The 18,787-nt window shown below is 37.8% G+C and overlaps 2 protein-coding genes across 2 annotated transcripts in view; both read left to right on the top strand.

The window, feature by feature from the left end:
- Nucleotides 1–3,216, top strand: part of RBP1 (retinol binding protein 1) — a 16,184-nt gene extending 12,968 nt beyond the window's left edge. Inside the window, exon 4 of the mRNA XM_008629558.2 lies at nucleotides 2,616–3,216. Coding sequence (XP_008627780.1) covers nucleotides 2,616–2,669 — 54 coding nt within the window. The 3' untranslated portion in view covers nucleotides 2,670–3,216. The remainder of the gene's footprint in view (nucleotides 1–2,615) is intronic.
- Nucleotides 3,217–12,066: 8,850 nt separating this feature from the next.
- The window catches only part of RBP2 (retinol binding protein 2), a 15,729-nt gene continuing 9,008 nt past the window's right edge, over nucleotides 12,067–18,787 (top strand). Inside the window, exon 1 of the mRNA XM_008629557.2 lies at nucleotides 12,067–18,500. Within this exon, the coding sequence (XP_008627779.1) occupies nucleotides 18,428–18,500 (73 nt within the window). The 5' untranslated portion in view covers nucleotides 12,067–18,427. The remainder of the gene's footprint in view (nucleotides 18,501–18,787) is intronic.

Here is an 18,787-nt window from a genome sequence, read left to right as displayed (position 1 = left end):
GAGATAATAAACTCCAAACTCCATTTCTCTTCACTGTGCAGTACTATTAGCATTCGGCAATCTAAATGGATATCCTCTAAATGTTCAAATCAGTAGCAGAGTTATGAAGTCTTTGCAGAAGTACCTCAAGCCCCTTATTAATAAACATAATTTTGAGAAAGTATTGGAGGTCCCAGAATCCAGTTTAGGAAAGGAATGTATGTGACAGGTCTTACCATCTGGACTTGACGCAGCACAGGTAGGGAGAAAGTTGCTGTGTAAGTGATGAATTTATAGATGAGGCCATGGGCTCACCTAAAGGAGGGGAGGAAGCATTAAAAAGGAGATGCCCAAATTTCCTGTGCATACACTTTCCCTCCATGAAGCATTTTTCAGTATTTCCACACTGCCTCCCAGCTGCACACCAGGCATCAGCCCTTTCAAGTTCTCTGCTGGCAAACCGGTCTCAATTACCCATTACAACACCTGGCCTAGAAGTTCAGCTTCCACCTGGCTGCTCTCAGTCATACACAGCTGTGCATTCCTCTCTGCACATATATAAACAGCAGCACCAGTTGCTCTTGGATTTCTCTGGACTGGCATCCTGGTTTCTGGCCCTTGCTAGCTCCCAGGCATTATCTCTTCCCATCTTCTGTCCCCAACATCAATTCCTTTAGCCCTGGTCTCTGCTATCCTTACTCTGATTCCTGTTCTAGCCACACAACCTGGCCATGGAGCTCCATGCCCAGACCACTTTCTATACTTGTCCCTTTCAGGAGGTTGATTTTAAAAGTCAGAAACTGAGATTCAGTTGCTCAAATACGTGTGTCTACTGCAAGTTAAGGTAGCTCAGGGTAATCTAACTGCTCTGATGCTGCTTTTCAGAAGGCTGGGAAGAATTCTGGATCATACCTGCCAGCTCATGCGTTCACTCATTGGCACTTGGACAATTTGCCACAACCTGTCTCTCATGTACGCAGAAGTCAGTACAAAAGTAATTCATGCAAAGGAAGTAACCAAGCACTTTAGAGCCCGCTCCTCAATATTTCAATTTTCTCACTTCTTGTATTTCATAAACTTCAGAAGATGTCCTTTTTATTTCTCTAATCCTTGTTAATGCAACTCTCTCGATTAAAAATACAGTGAAGAGTCCCCTTTAATATCTTGTTTTGACCAGCTAAGATTACTAGGTCCTGTACTTTTGAGAGTGCTTTGATACAATGAGCAGTTACCTTTAAAGCATTGATACTTCAATAGCTTTATGATCCTACTGAACTTTACTCAAAGAGCCAAGTGTTAATTTATTCTTGTCACAGTTCTGCAGGGAGTGGGACCACATCCTTTAGTAGTTTATCGCTTCCTATTTTCTTCATTTCATTCTGTGGTCTGTACTCTGTAGTTCTTTTTAGATTTTCTTTTATGTGAGTGACTTATTTGACCATTCCCCATTTCCTTTTGTGTTTTATTGCCCTTTTCTATTGTATTGATTGCTTCTGCTCCATAGTTTTTGTCACTGTCAGCAGATCTCTCAGCCCTTACTGCACACTCCTCCTTCTGGGTTACCTCTCCAGTAGTGAACAAAACAGGTCCTAACTGAAGTCACTGGATCAATCTGTTGTTCCACCAATTCAGCATGAAGCACTTTCTCTTACTGGGGTCTAGCAACATATGTCGATTAAGGTTATTGACCTAGTTTAAGGTTTCTTAAAATCATTTTATCAAAGTCCCCCATAAGAAATGTGCATAACTTCCTCAAAATATTCTGGGAGCTTTATTAAAAGCCTCATCTTGAACTGGAAAGTGCATCTCTTCTAGGTCATACATAATCATTGTCTTTATGTCCCTTACGAGCTTCCACACTATTTTTTCTTGCACCTAAACCAGTTGCCACAGGCACACATCCCAGGCACACACCTGTGTGCACTTCTCAGGTTAAACTTAAGGAGTTTCAGGAACAGAGGTGGGTAAACAGGCAAACAGCAGCAGTCTCACAAATCCGAGCCCAAGATGTAAACACTGCCCCTACTTATGCCCAGCTCACAGCAATCCAAAGATTAGCAAGGGGGTTTTTGAAGAGCTCTTGTGGAACACAAAGGAGCAGCATTATGCATCCAGTGTGGTCAGGCTCAGTCACACCTCACTGCTGTGCTGGTTGATAGACCTGGGTCAAATATTCTGTACAGTTACCTGCCTTTTGTAGCCATGATCTCTGTGTTGCCAAAGTGGATCCTGATTTCTGAATTTGTAGGTTTGAGCTACCAGTCATCACCACACAGATTCAGAACTGGTGAGGTAAATCCATCCCCACTTCCTTATGTATCCAAAACAGAGAATTCCCATTTCAAAGACGTAAAGCAGTTGTATACACTGCAAATAGAGAATAGTGCACCAGGAACATATTTGGCCCTTTAAGATCTGAGACCCCAAAATAACTTCCCTTACTCCACCTTTTAGCAGAAGACAAATCCAAACCAGATGGCATCTTTTAGGATGAAAAGCAGGCTAAAATATAGACAAGCCACCCAATCTAATTTAGTAGAAAATTGTGAACTCAAATTAAGCTGGACTTACACGTGAATCTATAATGTTTGTGTCCTAAATAAAAGTTGTGGGTTTTAATTATTTTTTCTTCCTAGGAAATAAGAGTGTGTGGAGTCACATGTAAGCAGGTCTTTAAGAAGGTACAGTGAGCCTACTGCTGCTACAGGAGAGAAGAACAATAGAATTTACAGACTTGACACCAACTCTCCAAATGCTAGTACTGAACATCATCAGTGACAAGAGCAAACACAGAAATGAAGACCACATTAGAGCTGTATAGTTAGAATAAAATATTTTTAGGAAATAACTTTGAAAAAAAATGACTGCAAATAAAACTATTTTTAGAAATGCCAATTAAACATACTAAACTCTATAAATGTGTGCATACCATAATTCTTGACTATACCAAAAAAGGACTGTTAGGTATAAAACAAGATGCTGGAGTTTTAGACTTTGTAAGCTACTTTTTTACTCTCCATAGACATCACCCTTTCAGAGCCTTAGCAAGGGGCTTCCAGATAGCCTTGTTTTCAAATGTTGAACTGCAGTTTCAGGGAAGCAAATGAGAGCTGTAGGGTGCAGCTTGCACCTAAATCCTGATTTCACTGAAGCCAGTAAGAATGTTACCATTAGGTCCAGTGGAGTAGCACTGTACTGGAAGCGTTCCATCAAAAATAAAAACCTGATCTCTCGAAATGAGTTAATTTATGGATCAATACTTTGGAAAAACAGTGCTTATAAAACCATGGCTAAGGGGCAATTCTTTTCCAAATGCTTTAGCCAATATCTGCCCGTGCATTTTTTTTTTTCTAAAAAGCTTTTCTTAGAAACTAAGAGTAAGATCATAGCTAGAAACTGTCTATAATTGTATACACACCACACAGAGGATAAGACCAGCATTGCTTTGTACAGTATCATTTGCAGATGTTTTTATGCTCCATCATAGTCCCATGTTTTCGTGCAGACTGAGCATAGGAAAGCCTTGGCCTGGCAGTTTAAATCAGAACTGTGATTTAAACGTTAGTGAGGGTAATAATTTGCTGACCATACTGCCAGATTTTCAGTCAATCAACATGCTGGATATACAGTGAGCACCACCACATCAAATTCAAAAAGGTTGAATCAGAGCTTCAGCATGTAACACAGAATTCCAAGTGTCTCCTGTACCAGCTGTTATCAGCCATTTTCAGGGACTCGGTCAGTGGGGAAATCACTGTGGCAGAGCCTGCTCTAAAGTGGGAACATCCCTTTTGTTGCTCTGCTGCAACTCCTGTACTTGGCCTTGCTTTGCCTTCCTTGGGGGCTCAGTGCTGACTGAGACACTTTAGACATGTAAATGGGAACAAATGCTGCCACCCTCTACTAACCAGAGACTGTTTTAAAATATGCAGTTATTAATCCTTTTTAGAAAAGCTGGGAGCCTGATCTAACATAGAATCATAGACTCACAGAATGGTCTGGGTTGGAAGGGACCTTAAAGATCAGGTAAGTCCAACCTCCCTACCATGGGTGGGGACACAGCATAAAGAAAAGGAGGTTCAGAAACAGTCATGGTAAAGTCTAAAGTTAGCACAGCAGGGGTGATAAACTTTCTGAACTATGGTATTTCAATAGTACTATATCTTGTGAGTGTAGCATCAGATGTGCTGTAATGGACATCTAATTCAATTTTCTAAAGTTTTGGGGTTTGCTTTGCTTAAGAAAGTAACAGAAGATACTATCCATGAAGGCTTAAGTGTCCCCATGTGATAAACAGGTGAGTAATACTCCCTCTCCGTGTACATTCTTGTGTTGCCATTGCAACAGCTGTGGATGATGCTACTCAGAATTACAGATATGGAATGAAATTATTTACTGTCAGTTCCCCTGTATTTTTTTTTTTTTTCTTGGCAATACTTATGCCTAAGGAAGTCTCTGGGAAATATACTTGAGTCTGATCAACCAGGTACATGCCAAAGCTGCTTTTCTCTCCTGGAAGAGTGTGTTAGCGAGCCAACTGTGTGTCCATAGCTAAATGGATATCCCTGCTGACTGACATACAGACCACCAGTTCATGGGGATTAAGTTTTCTTGTACTTGGAGTGGGACAAGTCAAAACTGGTTACAATTAAATATGACAGAAAGGTTGTAGGAGAGGGAAAGGATCAGAAACCTGTGGATCTTGGGCTAAATTGCTGCTCTGCTTAAGGGAAATTGCAAATACTTGCCTATTTAAAATGCTGTTTATCATCTTACACAAGACTGAGGACAGCCCAGTTGCCAAATTTCAGTGCATCAGTCATTTGTTTTTCTTGAAAGATTATTTGACACAGAAACTTTTTTTCTTCAAGTTTCTAATTATTGATTTCATAATAATGGACACCCTCCAGGTATCTTTCTACTCTTCAGTCCCAAGGAGAGTAAGAGAACAAACAAGTAACTGTAATAAAGTGACGGCTCACACCACTATCCCCAGTTAAACTTGGCATGATTTTTTTTAATGTTCAGCACTGACTGAGACCTTTTTTGAAATGTAATTTTCCTTCAATAGAACTTGGCAGTTCATAACCCTTAATTCACCAGCTGTCTTCTAATTTTTGCCCGCAGCTCTCTCCAGTCTTGTGTAACATTCACAAACTCTTTTTGCAGAAGGTTATAAGTGGATCAATTAACATCTAGCTAAGTAAATCCAATTGTTAAAAGCTATTATTATTGTAATCAAACAGACAGCTTTTCCCCTTTGGGTCATTTGGTACAAGGGCAAATTTAGCACCATACTAATAACTAATGGCTTATCAAGCAGAAGCAATGTAACCTGCTGCTAATTAGAAGAAAAGGCAAGCTCACAATGTACTTCCACAGCTTATGGACGTAAAATACAGAAACTTCAGAAATATTTAACTTTGAATATCTTTGCTTCAAATCATCTCAATTGCTTGTCATTATAATTGTAACCTCTTATCTCTACTGCAGCAACCGTTTCCCTTGGAAAAGGAAATTATGTTCATTCATTGCTTCCATGACGATGCTTTCCAATTAATGTGTGTAAAATCAACCATGCTGTTTCCACAAACCTTTAACAACCTGTTATCATAAAATGTAATTCAAAACTTTCTCCATAAAATAGGTCCTTGCTGAATGTATAGCATTCAACAGTTACTTGACAAACATCTGCCTCCCTGACTATTTCATAACTACTTAGTGACCAAGACCTTCACAGTGAATTCATATCCAGATTTGCTTGCTACTCAGGAATCAAACTTTATATTGATTTTCTTGATCTTCAACAGAATTTCAGCCATGGTTTGCCAATATCCACTCTGTATTTCTTCAGAACTGCAATACCTTCAGACAATGGACATTTTATATTTTGTTCGGAAAGACCAGTACCTACAGAAGCAGTGTGAATGGAAAGCGTAAACAAAACAGGCTTTTTCCATTGTTGAGAAAACACTCTTTTTGTTTACTTGAACCTGCAACCTACAGGTACATTATAATGTAACTTCTCCCACCAAACAGCCATTCCCTGTTTTGTCCATGCCACTCAGATTTTCTTTACCCCTTCTAGTGTATAATCTTGGCTGCTTTCATATCTTAAAATCTAAGCCACGGAAACCAGAATTGACGTAAGAGTTGGGGTCACAGTCTACATTTATGCAACAGTCCAACTGTGAAGGATGGGAAGGAGTTACTTAGTATGATCTGTGTAATAGTTTTATTGTAAAATAAACAGACCGAAGACAAATTCCTCATAACAAGAAGGTGCATCAGATTCCTAAAGAGTCTCCCATGGGACTGAGCAGTGGAGCGCAGCAGTCTCCCAGCATGGCATGAATGATGTGCTCCCCTGGATACATCCACTTCCATCAATGTCTATCATTTGGTTGGCTCTACTGTATGAAACTTGACAGTAAAAAGCAAGAGTTCACCATTACAACATTAATAAAACATCCTAGTATGTATCATTTTGTATTTTATTCTTTTTTGGACAGCCTCATCTGTAATCACATAACAGATTCACAGCTATTCATCCTTTCTTCCTCTATCAGTAGCACATTTGTCTTGGATTATTACCCGTGTGGTACAGCTATTTCTATTTTAAAAAGGTTTTTTAACCTCAAAGCAAATGTTTATTTAAATAATTTTCTCCTGTCTAGCAAAAGTAGAGCCCCTTCAGTACCATGTATTTTATTACTAGGGCAAGCACTTTCTCTATATTAATAGCTAATAGTAAGAACCCACACTGAACAGTTAAGCAAAATAGCATTTCAGTTCTTCACCAAACCCTTCAATAAGACTGCCTGACAATTGAGTTTCTGCACCATAGAGGCAAAATAAAATTCCCTCTTTCAATGCCAACATTCTTATTAAAGGAAGGGAGGAAAGAAGAATGGGAAACAGCCTGTGGTTATTGACTCTACACTTATTTACATAACAAGAGACCATTTGTCTTGTGGTACACCACTATTCTAATGCTGAGCAAATTAAAAGGTCAATATTGTGACAAGAGCATTCCAAATTTAAAATATTTTATGTAAATGTTCAGCTATTTGACAGTTCAAGATTGGAGCAGAAGCGTGAGCAGTTATTTATGGGTCCATAAGCATTATAGAGTAGCTAACATTTAAAACTTGTTTGTGCATGTGTGGAAATACACAGAACATGATTCTCAGCAGTACACTGCAAAGATAGGCAGTCCTTAAATGCTTTTAGACTCACTTTCAGAGCTTTCTTATGTCTGTTTGACTGGCCTTTCTTTCCCCTCCCCTTCCAGCTGCAGAAGGCAACAGTACAGAAGTGCAGAGTTGAAACACAAGGAATGATGAAGACCTAACATAAAATTATACTGAAATTTGGAGTTACACTTAAACAGAAGAGTTCCTCTCCATCCTGATGTTCCCACCAATTTTTTCTCTAGTGTGAGTCAGTGGATTTACTACAAAAAGGAAGTGCTTATAATGCAATGCAGTCACCATTATAATTTGGTGAGGCTTATAACCACAGCATATGGGGAGAGCTCACTGAAATTTCACATTCCATCAAGTGCAACAAGACTCACAATAGTTCCTTGCTCCCCTTCCCTAATTTGAAATCAGCATGCTTCAAGTTATATTTTCTTACCAAGACACTGATGCTTATCATCCATAACCATTACAATTTCCAACACTTCTCTCCAGCTGGGCATGCTAAGGGCATGCAGAGGAAGTTAACACAATTCAATAGTACTTCTGTGAAATGACTGTGTGATCTTTCACTCATCCTGTCAAGAAACATGTTGCCATTCTTGATGCTGACATTTCCAAGGTTATTTTTGTAGAGGAAAATGAGAGAAAAGTGCCATTTTATCTGTGTTACGGCAACACAGAAAGAACTTACTCAAACACAGTACCAAGCAGTTCCTACAAACACTCAGCTTTGGGTACAACAATGTAGTTCACTGTAACACAGTCTCTCCATTGTAACACTGATGCCAATGATCATCAGAGACACTGAATTTCTCAGGACAATTCTTAAGGGCAACATGTGGTCTAAAGTAGCATCAGCTGGAAAGCCAGTCATCACTACTCCTTTATTCCAACACATGTTCCATTATTTCAGCTGTAAACACAGATAGACTCCCAGTTCCTCAGTTCTTTGGAACTGGTAATAAATTCTAACTCTGAAAGAATTACTTGAATGTTTTAGACCTATTATACATAAAAAAAACAGCCAGAAGCACAGAACAGACTTTTCCAACACTCTGCAGCAGTAACACATCATCCCATCTTAGCCTGAGATTGGCTTCAACCAATCTGAGACACGGGCTGACTCAGGAGCCAGACAAACACGAACTGCACATGAGATTTCACACTCTGCAAAATGATGCAGAAACAGATGATTCATTCCCTATCAAGCCAAACAGAAAAGAAGTAGAACATCAAAGTTCCCTAGCAAAATAACCTGTGAACAGTCTGGTTCCACCTCCTTAAGGACTAAAAAGCCCCAAACTTCCATTAGAAACTTTCCTTGTCATCTTTTGTGGAAAATTACTCCCAAACACAAATGCAGAATTACTTCAGATAATATTTTTTTCAACATATGTTCAACCTTTTATAATGTATTTTTCTCTCACAGCAAGTCCACCTTGTAGACATTTGAATTATCACATTACACAAAATTCCATTTCTAGTTCCACCTCTCAGCATGGAAGCATCTATTTTTTACTGTCTTTCCAAATTTATTTTGGGAGCCAAAGAAACAAGTGGGTACTTAAAGTGCTGAAGGTCACTCAAAAACCTTACCAAGTGCTTAACTTTGAGTTAAAATTAACAGTTATAAAGTACCTAATTTGCTTGAACATCATTTGGAATTTTTTAGGAGAGCCTTTTTCCCTCTTCAGCCACAAAAATGCTTTGAAAATCTGATTAATGTCACGCAGTACTTCCCACTGCAGCTTATATAACTTCAGGGACATATAGGTACCTTCTCAGTTACATATTCCCCTGAAGTGATTGGTTTTCAGTACCCATTAGACACTAAAAATTTGAAAAGGGAATGCCCAAATCTTAGTGAAGTGAAGGTAAATGTAGGACATATCTCCAGATAAAAAATACTGTTCTTCTTTTAAGTCCCCCTTGCACAACAAAAAGGAAAAAAAGGTCCCACAACAGCAAAATCCTCAATAGCCAAATAAGTACTGCTTTCAATTATAGAGCTGACCAACAGTTCATTACAGTTCGTCTTGAAGCATAAAACCTCAAGACACTGGATCATGTGCCTCAATACAGGATGGCACGGGATGGCACACTGCTTATCAGGCCTGGTAAATCCTCCTCCAAAATATGTTTGTATGAGTTGAGAGAAAAATAAATGCAATAGGCATGCACAGAAAAGAGCACTTTTTGTAAGAGATATTTCTTTGTGAAGTAAAGCTCTTCCTGAACCCACTACAACTTTTTTTGGAGTGCATTTTGTTTTGTTGTGCAACAGGCACATTCCACCAGGCAAAAAAAATTGTTGATGAAACAGCTGGGCAGAACAAGAAGATTTTTCCTTTTTTCATATTCCTTCTCTTTATAGTGCAAGTACTCCTTAATTTTAGCAAATTCAGTTTTTTAAAGCTGTCATGGGTCACTTTGGTGCTTATTTGTTCTTTTCACAATGAAAGTACTTGCTGAAATAACACTTTTTAATTTCTTTTTTACCTTTTGACAAGACAGCAAAACTACCTGTAATTTTGCCAAGGATTTCAAAAGTAGGCATTTCCATATTTAAGATTAATTAATTAACTTCCACGTTAAGATTAATGCAAGTATGTTTCCTTGTTATATTTAAATATCTAAATTCAATCTTCTGTCTGCATTGCAAATGTCCTTGAATGGGATTCTGCAAGGTGCTGAGATCTCTACCTTGATATGGGAGCTATTAAAACACAATGCTATCACTGACAGAAAGAAAAAAGTTATGTTGATGTGCTGAGTAGATAAAAGGGATATTATTCAGCAGCTGCTGGATCCGACACTAATGAAAATGTATTAATGGGGGAAAAAGGAACAGTCTTGGGCTGCTTTTGATAAATCTAAATTTTCAAAGCATCTAATTAGAGACTCGGTCTAGTGAGTGTGTGTCTGATAGCCTCTATGGAAAAGGTTATAATAATGATATGATGTCTTCCTTGAAACTTCAGGTACATCTGATTGCCACGCAGTAATAGAACCTTCAGTTGCAAGTGAAGGATATATTGTTGGACAGAGATAGCAAATCAACCTCGGAAGGCCATAAGCATATTCCAATGAATGGCAGGCATGAGGCAATCTCACAACTGTCTGTTAATAGGGCTCCCAGCCCTTCCAACCATGTTGTACGTTGTCACTGTCACTCTTACAACGTGGTGCTGTTTGAATCCTTAGGACTGCTGCCTGAAGATGTAGCTGTAATAGTCACAAGGAGGAAAAGGAATCATTTTTTCCCCTCATGCTGAATATTGTTCTAACAGACATTTTTTCTACCTTAAAATGTCCACTGGTTTCAATCTCCTGATAGCAGAGCTAATTCGTGCAGCAGTCCTCTCCCCAAAAGGTTCATTTTTCAGTGGGAAAGCAATGGAGCACAATACCCTGGTAACCAAGACTCTTCTTTTCCCTGACAGAGTTGTCTTTTACTAGCAACAAAGGCAATGATAAACATCATTCTAACAGATATATAGCTTACTGCAACAACTTTGGTTTATGTTCGGCAAGTTAGAAAAAAATGCCCAGTTATCTATATTTTTACAAGTAACACATTTCATTTCATCACAGGACTCTGTTTTCCCACTGTCATGAAGGGAGACTCCTCATAAGGAGTCTAATGGTGCTGAAGAAATATTTCCTAGCTCAAACTCCTTTTTTATGGTTGTTATCACAGAAGTCAAAGCTGACACTTCACTTGTGCTGTGTTCACACCCCTGGCAGCCTGTGACTATGTTCATAAAAAGGAGACACTTGTATCCATGTCGTGTTTTGCTCTGGTCAAACCTCAGATCATCTGGAAATTTCCATAAAATCACGATAAAGCCAAATAAACTACACTAACTGTAACTTCAAATACAGTCTAAATGGGGCAGGTGGGAAAAATCTCTAGAGACCAGAGTGGATACTTCCATTTTGCACTAAGTAGCAAATAGTTTTAGCAAGACAGAGGTAAACATGGCTGTTCTGCCTTATCCATTCAGCTTCCTTAAGTTCCTTTCAGAAATATTCTAGGCAAACTCTTTTCCTTCCTTCCTTCTTTCCTTACCTTATTAAACCCAGTGAGTATATAAAAAAATTCACTTGTGTAGTTCTTCAGTTTCTAGGAAGATTTTAATGTAAATTTGGAAAAGTAATTTTCGACGCTCTGTTGAAAGTAACTCTCCTTATAAACACATTAATTTTTTTTCACATATAAACTAGAGAAACACATCATCATGAACATTACTCTGAACTTCTGGGGAATCCTTTCTAAATATAATCTGAGATTATATTTGGGTATCAGGTTTTCAATTTTCAATTCTTTTTTCTTTTACTCTTCTATGAAACACAGCCTGCCATTCTCTTATATTATATATAGATAGATATAGGTATAGGTATATCTCTATTTAAATCTATAAATTTTCATCTAAAATACACAATTTAAGAAACTTCATTTTCTCTTTTATCTTCTTCTATATTAAATGTACTTGGTACTTTTTACTGCAAAGTGAAATTACCATATTTATCAATTCCTTATTTCAATTCAGTTTTCCAGTGGCAATGTCAATAAATCAGATATAAATGCTCCTTCCCCCTGCTTTCCATGCATGTGCATCCAGTAACCGAAACCACATGGCATCACTGCTATTAAGAACCAATCCTCTCATATGTCTGGGAGAAATCTTAACTTCAGCAATGTGTCCTGAATTATATTGCTTGGCCCATCCCCAACGATTCTTAAATTGATTGATTATACACTTGCCTTAAGAGCCAGTTTGCAGTGGCAAGTGTGTTGCATTTTAACAACACTGAGTGTACCAACTCATTTAACTACAGCAGACACTATTTGGATTTTTCAACTTAGATTTTTTTAAAATATTACTATAAAATTTCATCCTAAATTCTATTTCTATAAAATAAGTGCCAACTTAGAGTGAGAAATTCACCAAAAGGACAGACAGATATCTAAATGCCACTTTACTACAACAAATTATTTTCTAATGTTCCAGGATGCCTTGAAGAGTTAAACACTGGTTCATTTCTCAAACAGGATATGGTAGAATGAAGCCAGAGCTTTTCCCACAGAAAGGATGCTGTTGTGGATCTGGAGACACAGACAGAAAAGGATTAACCATACAGCACTGTGAGAGGAGTGAATTTATGAGATTTACTACACAGAGCATCCCTTAATCAACAGGAAATAATGACTTGTGCCTACGTTCTAAGAGAGATGCAACAGCACAGGATGATGGTATTCAGTTACCCTGAAGATTTTGCTGCTGGCTTTCTGAGCTGGTGTTTTTTTCTATCTGAAGCAGTAAAACTGATTTATGGCAAAAAGAAGGCGTTTGGGAAATAGATACGCTCACCAATGTAGGAATTTTCCTAGGAGTACGTAACGGTTCTGGAACTGCTCTGCACTGATAGCAGCATAGTGAAAGAAAACTGGCTGAGTATTAGTGTGGATTTTCATCAATAGCTCTGGACCCAATTTACAGTCCTTCCGGGACACTGGCTTTAAGTCCTTAAGGTTATCACAAGAATGGTTCTAACCTTTTTCTAAATGGCTGCAGTGAATCCAAAACTATGCACTAATTGCAACAGCTTATACAACTTTTCATCTGGATTCTAGAACTGGTCACAAAATCTTTCTATCATTGAATTCTATCACTTAGGAGTTATGTGAAAACTTGAGGTCTAAGATATTTGAAAGTATCTCTATAAAGTTTTCTCCAGATGAGGTAAAAACTACTATTTCTGTCTGACAAATTTGTGTCTTTAAAATATTCTTCTAATGGATAAGACCCTGCATTAAAATGGCATTTCAGCTTTTATGGTCAGGCATGAACAAGCCAAAGGAGATACGTATTTTCTTAGCTAAATTGTGCTTGTCATGGAAATATCAAAGAAAAAACCCCAGACTTCTTTTAATTCAAAATTCATGCATCAGTGTTCCAGTCCAATGTCTAAGTAATGCAACCTTTATCTGATGAAGATAAGAAGCAGCAGTTGCAATTACAAAACTACCACAGAATAGATACAATTAAGTTATAGATTACAGTCACAGATATTAATGCATAGTTCATGCAGGGAATTCAGGTCCTGAAAAAATCTTTTAAGGGAAAATTTAAGCATCCTTAATGGCAATGACAAAGCAGTTAAACTGGGTTCAGATTTTCCATCCACGTTAAAGATAGCCCAGAAGGAAGCACACTTTAGTGGATATGCTCACTGACTTGCTCTGCATAGTGACTTCTTTCATGACCTTGGCCAAACCATGTTGCCTCCTAAGTTTTTCTGATTTCACAAAGGCTGATGATTTTTATCTGCTTCCTCAAAGCCTGAATAAAGAGCTTTGAATAAGTGCTCAGGAGAATTAATGAATTAATAAATTCAGTATTCCCCATTTATTTTGAAAATCAAGGTCAGTCAGCTTTATCCACTGGTCAATGGTTCTCTAGAGCATAATATTTCATAATGAAAACCACCTTAATAAAAATGAGTACTGAAGACAATAGAATCCGTTGGATTATATTTTTAATGTTTTCAAACTCAGTAACACAATCACTAGTGACATCATGAAATCTCTAAGAGCTAAGCTAAAGTCCTTAGTTAAGAGAGGAGGGAGGTTTTTGATTAATACTGTGTGTAACATCTGCATCCAACTTCATCACCAAAATCAGATGGAGTAAGAGAGATGGAAATTACTGAAAAAAGATGAAAACTCAATGTCTGAAAGCCAATTATTTTATTTCTAAGAATGATTAAAAACATATTTTGTGCATCTTTGCTCAAGTTGAAGGTAAACACAAAACGTGCTGAACTGGCATAACTGTGAGCTCTGTGTGCTCTGTGTACTCCCACAGTGTCTGCATCCCGTGTCCCTACTGTTTTGTCAACAAGGTGTCAGACAAGTTCCTCTTCTGAGATGTGAATGAGGGAATTCCCCCTTGTGTTAGGTGTCAACAAAAAGTTCGTTCCTGCAGATCTCTGTTCTGGAAGATCAGCTAAGAACTGACATAAAATAATAAGTGTTTAGACAACAACTCTATGTACAACTCATCCAAATTCCTTCCATTCCCTCTCTGGAGGGCCCAGGCCTGAACAAAGCAATAAGCCCAAGAGTCAGAAGCCAAACCTCCTACTCCAAGGCACTGAGGTAGGCTTGCTTTTACTGAGTGTGCCTGACCTAGCAAGAAAGCTTGGGATCAGCAAGGGATATCCAAGGTAGAGTAGTGCCAGTCAATACTGGGGGAAGGCAACCCCCAAGTGGGCCATCAAATAGTATTTGCTGAACCCATTCTGCAAATAACACCTTTTGATTTGGCCCTCTCCTGCTGTACACGCCTCTCCTACTGCTCCTGCCACATCCTGGTGAGCTCTCTGGGCAGCAGCTGAATCCCCAAGACCTGCAGGCCATCACACACTGACAAGCAGCCGATTGCCTCCTTCCAGAGTACTTTTAGTTTTCAGAATGTGACTCCTGGTGTTTGTGCAGAACAGAGCCCCCAGCCTGGTAAGATAGCACCTCTGACAGCTTTTGCAGTAGCAGCCATCACTGAATACATTTCAAGTGATTAATTTTCTAAAAAATAAAAATAAACCTAGTGAGTGCACATGTGCTAACAAGTTAAAAATAATAATAGGTGTCTGTGACCATGCTGCTTCTGTCTGAATCCTTCAGGGGAATTCAGTTGCTAAGAACGACTTACGCAGTTTGCCATATTTCTACGTGTTAAACAACAACCAAATAACTATAGGCAAAAGTCCCAGCTGTCAAGCATGAGGAGTGTAGAGGCTGCTCGGGGGAGTACAAGGCATTTTTCTCCTGTGTTATATCTGCATATTGGATCATTTAAAAGGAAAATTAAATGAGGCAAGGACAGAGTGGGAAGTATGTTACCGTCTCTTCAAAATACCATGCCCAAAAGTTTACAAGAAAAATTCCATTTGACTGGTCCTTCTGTGCTTCATGTAGAGCTCTAACAGTGCTTTACAGAAGAACCTTTCCAAGGGGAATGCACTTCCAGCTCTTTCCAATAGCAAGAAAGGCTGAACTTTGCTCACCTACCTAGACAGAAATTCTCTTCTGGTCAGGTCTCAGACACAATGGGAGGAACTGGAGGCAAGTGTTGGAAGTAACATCCATGACTGTTGACTCATTCCACACAAACAGCATTTGGGCCTCACTTTTCAGTCTTGTCAGTCAAAGTGTTTTCCATGAGATCTTTTCTTTTCAAACTGCCACTAATCAATACTGACTCAGAGGAAAGAGGCAAGCAATGCCATCTTTGTTTCTTCACACACAAATAAAGACTGAACAAGTTACTTAGGCTTTTAGCAGAACTAAGTTGATTTTTCATGACTTTGCTTTATTTCCAAGGCCTCAATATTCAGCCATAAATCTTAGCCCTATGTTGAAACCTCACACAAAAGATATGAGCTCAGAGTTTCATTTTTAGCAAGTGGTTTTGCAAGAAAAGGATGCTGAGAACAAAACAGTCATGACAATTAGGAGAGGGCACCTTATCTTAATTTCTTTAAATATATACTTCTTCCATGGGGAGGAAATATAGTTTTGCCATTTTGAAAGTTTGTCTCTGTGTATGCAGTATAAAAACAATAAATACAGAACACAAAGAATAATTTCTAAGTTGTCAAGTGGATAATAAGTCAAAATTTTAACATTTTGTTGAGGTCAGTGTAACTGGCAAGGCAAAGACCTGAGACTTAGAACTCTCCACCCAGGGCTTTTAAACAATAGTGTGAACAGTAGCTGTACTGTATCCCGGCAGCCCATGATTTAGCCAGGCATTTGACTGTGTTAGAGGTTGTACTGTCTCTCAAGATACTGATTTGTAAATGGAATATTCTCTTTGTGGACCTTAACACAGCACTCCTTAAAAGCTCATGAAGTATCACAGAACTCTGTCAAGTCAATATTTCATGTTTCATTAATTCCCTACTTAGCCAGTTCTCTGATTGGTTAAATGTAGTGTCTGTAAACCTCCTAGCTGTATTTTTACCTGAAAAGGCTCAAAATGCTAATTTAGTATGATGGATAAACACGTGCTTAGAAAATACATATATTGGGGAAAAAATCTAAAAAATAATAAGGGATGAGCATAACCAAAACTTTGTCAGGAAAAGCTGTACAAGTATATTTATATGCTGTTAATTAGTTATGATATTTTATGCAAAGGATGTATTCATGTCATAATTAATTCTCCCTGAATGAGCGTAGTTATGCATATCTACAGCAATGGAGCCTTCTGTTACTTTATTAGTTGTTAATGTTAATTGCTGATGGTCACACAATACAGCTTCAGTCTCTTCCCCATCTTACCAAAATGACTGTTACATAGGAAGCAAACTACATCAGAACTGAAATCAACGAGCATACAAAATATCTCACCTTGAGCTTCTAGGACATACTCTGATTCTAGGATGTGATTGTAGACATTCAGTCTCATGTATTCTTATTTTTACAGGACCTTTTAGTATATACATAAAATGTATAAATAGTAATAATGCATTATTAATGTTGATGCAACACAGAGGCTAAGAAAGAAAGTACACAAACATGTAAAATCAAAGCTATTGCATAAGTATTACATAATATCACTACAGAAGAAAGGGATTTTAATTTTCACTTTCAATGTGACATCATTCGTGGTTTCATCTAGAATTTCTTAGAGTGGAAACAAACACAGTAGTAGTAGATGTGATCAGCCCAATAAATTGTGCTTGAAATGAGACACACGTTTTAGAAAGCCGTTCTTGTCCTAAGTAAAGATATGATCACCAGCTTCCCTGGATAAACTGCCTTACAGACAAACTGCACCCTCCAGCCAAGGGTGCAGGTAATTTCCTGGGGGCATTCCCACAGGAATTCACCTCACTCCAACTTTCAGTCACTGCAGTTCCCCATGACCTTGCCTGATGCCTGATTGAAAACCCTCTTCATGTCTCCTACTTCTTTTCCTTGTCTGATACTTCTTTTCCTTGTCTTAAATTAGCTCCCTAAGTTGAGGCATTTTAAAAACTCAGCTCCCAGAAACTCTCAGCTTTCTTTAGGTTTGTTTTGAGTTTTTCTGAATCCCTGTACAAATTTTCAGCATTTGTGGAATTTTGCATTAATTTTAACAAAATAAAGGCTTAGATGAGAAATCATAAGATCAGTAACTCTTCCATTTACCTATTTCTGAGTTGAAGATCTAGACCTTAACACTTTTTCTAATAAATTTTTTAATAATATTCCCATAAAAAAAAAAAAAAAAAGGTGGGTTAGGTAAGGAGTTCAAGAAGTTTTTGACTTTTGGTAACTTCGATTGTCTCTGTAGAGCCAGCTGTAAGTTATCTTAACTGATTAAAGCCCCATAACATAAAACCTTCAATTAATTTTCTTTTAGTACTTACTTTAAATTCCAATAAAGTTTGACTGCACATTCAAATTCTCCATTCTGACACATTCTGAATGTGCTTATTTGCACAACTGAAATCCATGTTTTTTTCCACAACAATGTATAAAATAGCTTTCCAATGCAAACTGACATGTTTCAGAGGAATTAAAAAATCATTTTTAGGGCAGGATTGATACCAATTATGATTGATTTTGATTTACTTTATATTTGCTAAACTTGCTCTTAAAACAAAACAAAACTACAAAAGTGTAGTTGGTATAAGTACAGCTATTGGTACATAGCAGATATATTGAAAATCAAACTAAAACAAAAATTTTTTAACAAGAATATTCCCTTTCCTGCCCTGTCTTACATTTGTTTCACATTCAAGACTTCCATAAGTTTTAAATGGGAGTTCTGGATGTGTCAGCTCTGTAAGGCTGCCACTTCACAGGGAAAAGTGAATGTAGAAAGGAGGTAAAAAGACAATTCACCTTGGAAAATTTAACTGGGTTGTACAATTTGCCACTGTGTTCAATATATTTCAAAGGTATCCCATAATAGCCAGAAATTCTTTACAAAGGTCACTGTAAAATCATATCCTGTATTACTACAATTCCTGAAAGTGTTCCTTGTCTGCCAGCTGTTCAACTGAACTTTGTCAATGAAAGCAAAGTTTCCAGGGTTATCACTCTGCCCCTTAAACTGTATTATCTACAGAATAATAAACCTTAGTGGAAAAAAAAGATATGAAAAGGTTTATAAAACATTCTCTTAGCAGAGATTGTTTCCAGTCTCACTCCTTGAGCTGAAGTGGTTTAAACTCTCGCCACCATGCCTGCCGATTACAATGGGACGTGGGAAATGGAAACCAATGAAAACTTTGAAGGCTACATGGTTGCTTTAGGTAAATGGAAAAATGTTGACTATATAAAGAGAAAATGTTTCAATTATAAGCAAAATCCTTCTAAAAATTAATGAGATTTTTCTGTAATGTACATTGTGGCATAAGGGTTTCTGCCAATGGCATTACAAATCAAGTAATTGTAATGTAATTAAAATTGCAATGATCTAAATGTATAAGCAAATGAAGACTTGTAGCCAAAGATATTATTCTTTATTTAGATAATTGAAAAAACAGATGCGGATGGGGGACGGGGTGGGGGGGGGGGGGGGGAAAACAAAAAAAAACAC

This window comes from Corvus brachyrhynchos, unplaced genomic scaffold, assembly GCF_000691975.1.
Source record: "Corvus brachyrhynchos isolate BGI_N302 unplaced genomic scaffold, ASM69197v1 scaffold223, whole genome shotgun sequence".
NCBI lineage: Eukaryota > Metazoa > Chordata > Aves > Passeriformes > Corvidae > Corvus > Corvus brachyrhynchos.
This window is presented reverse-complemented; position numbering and strand designations above follow the sequence as displayed.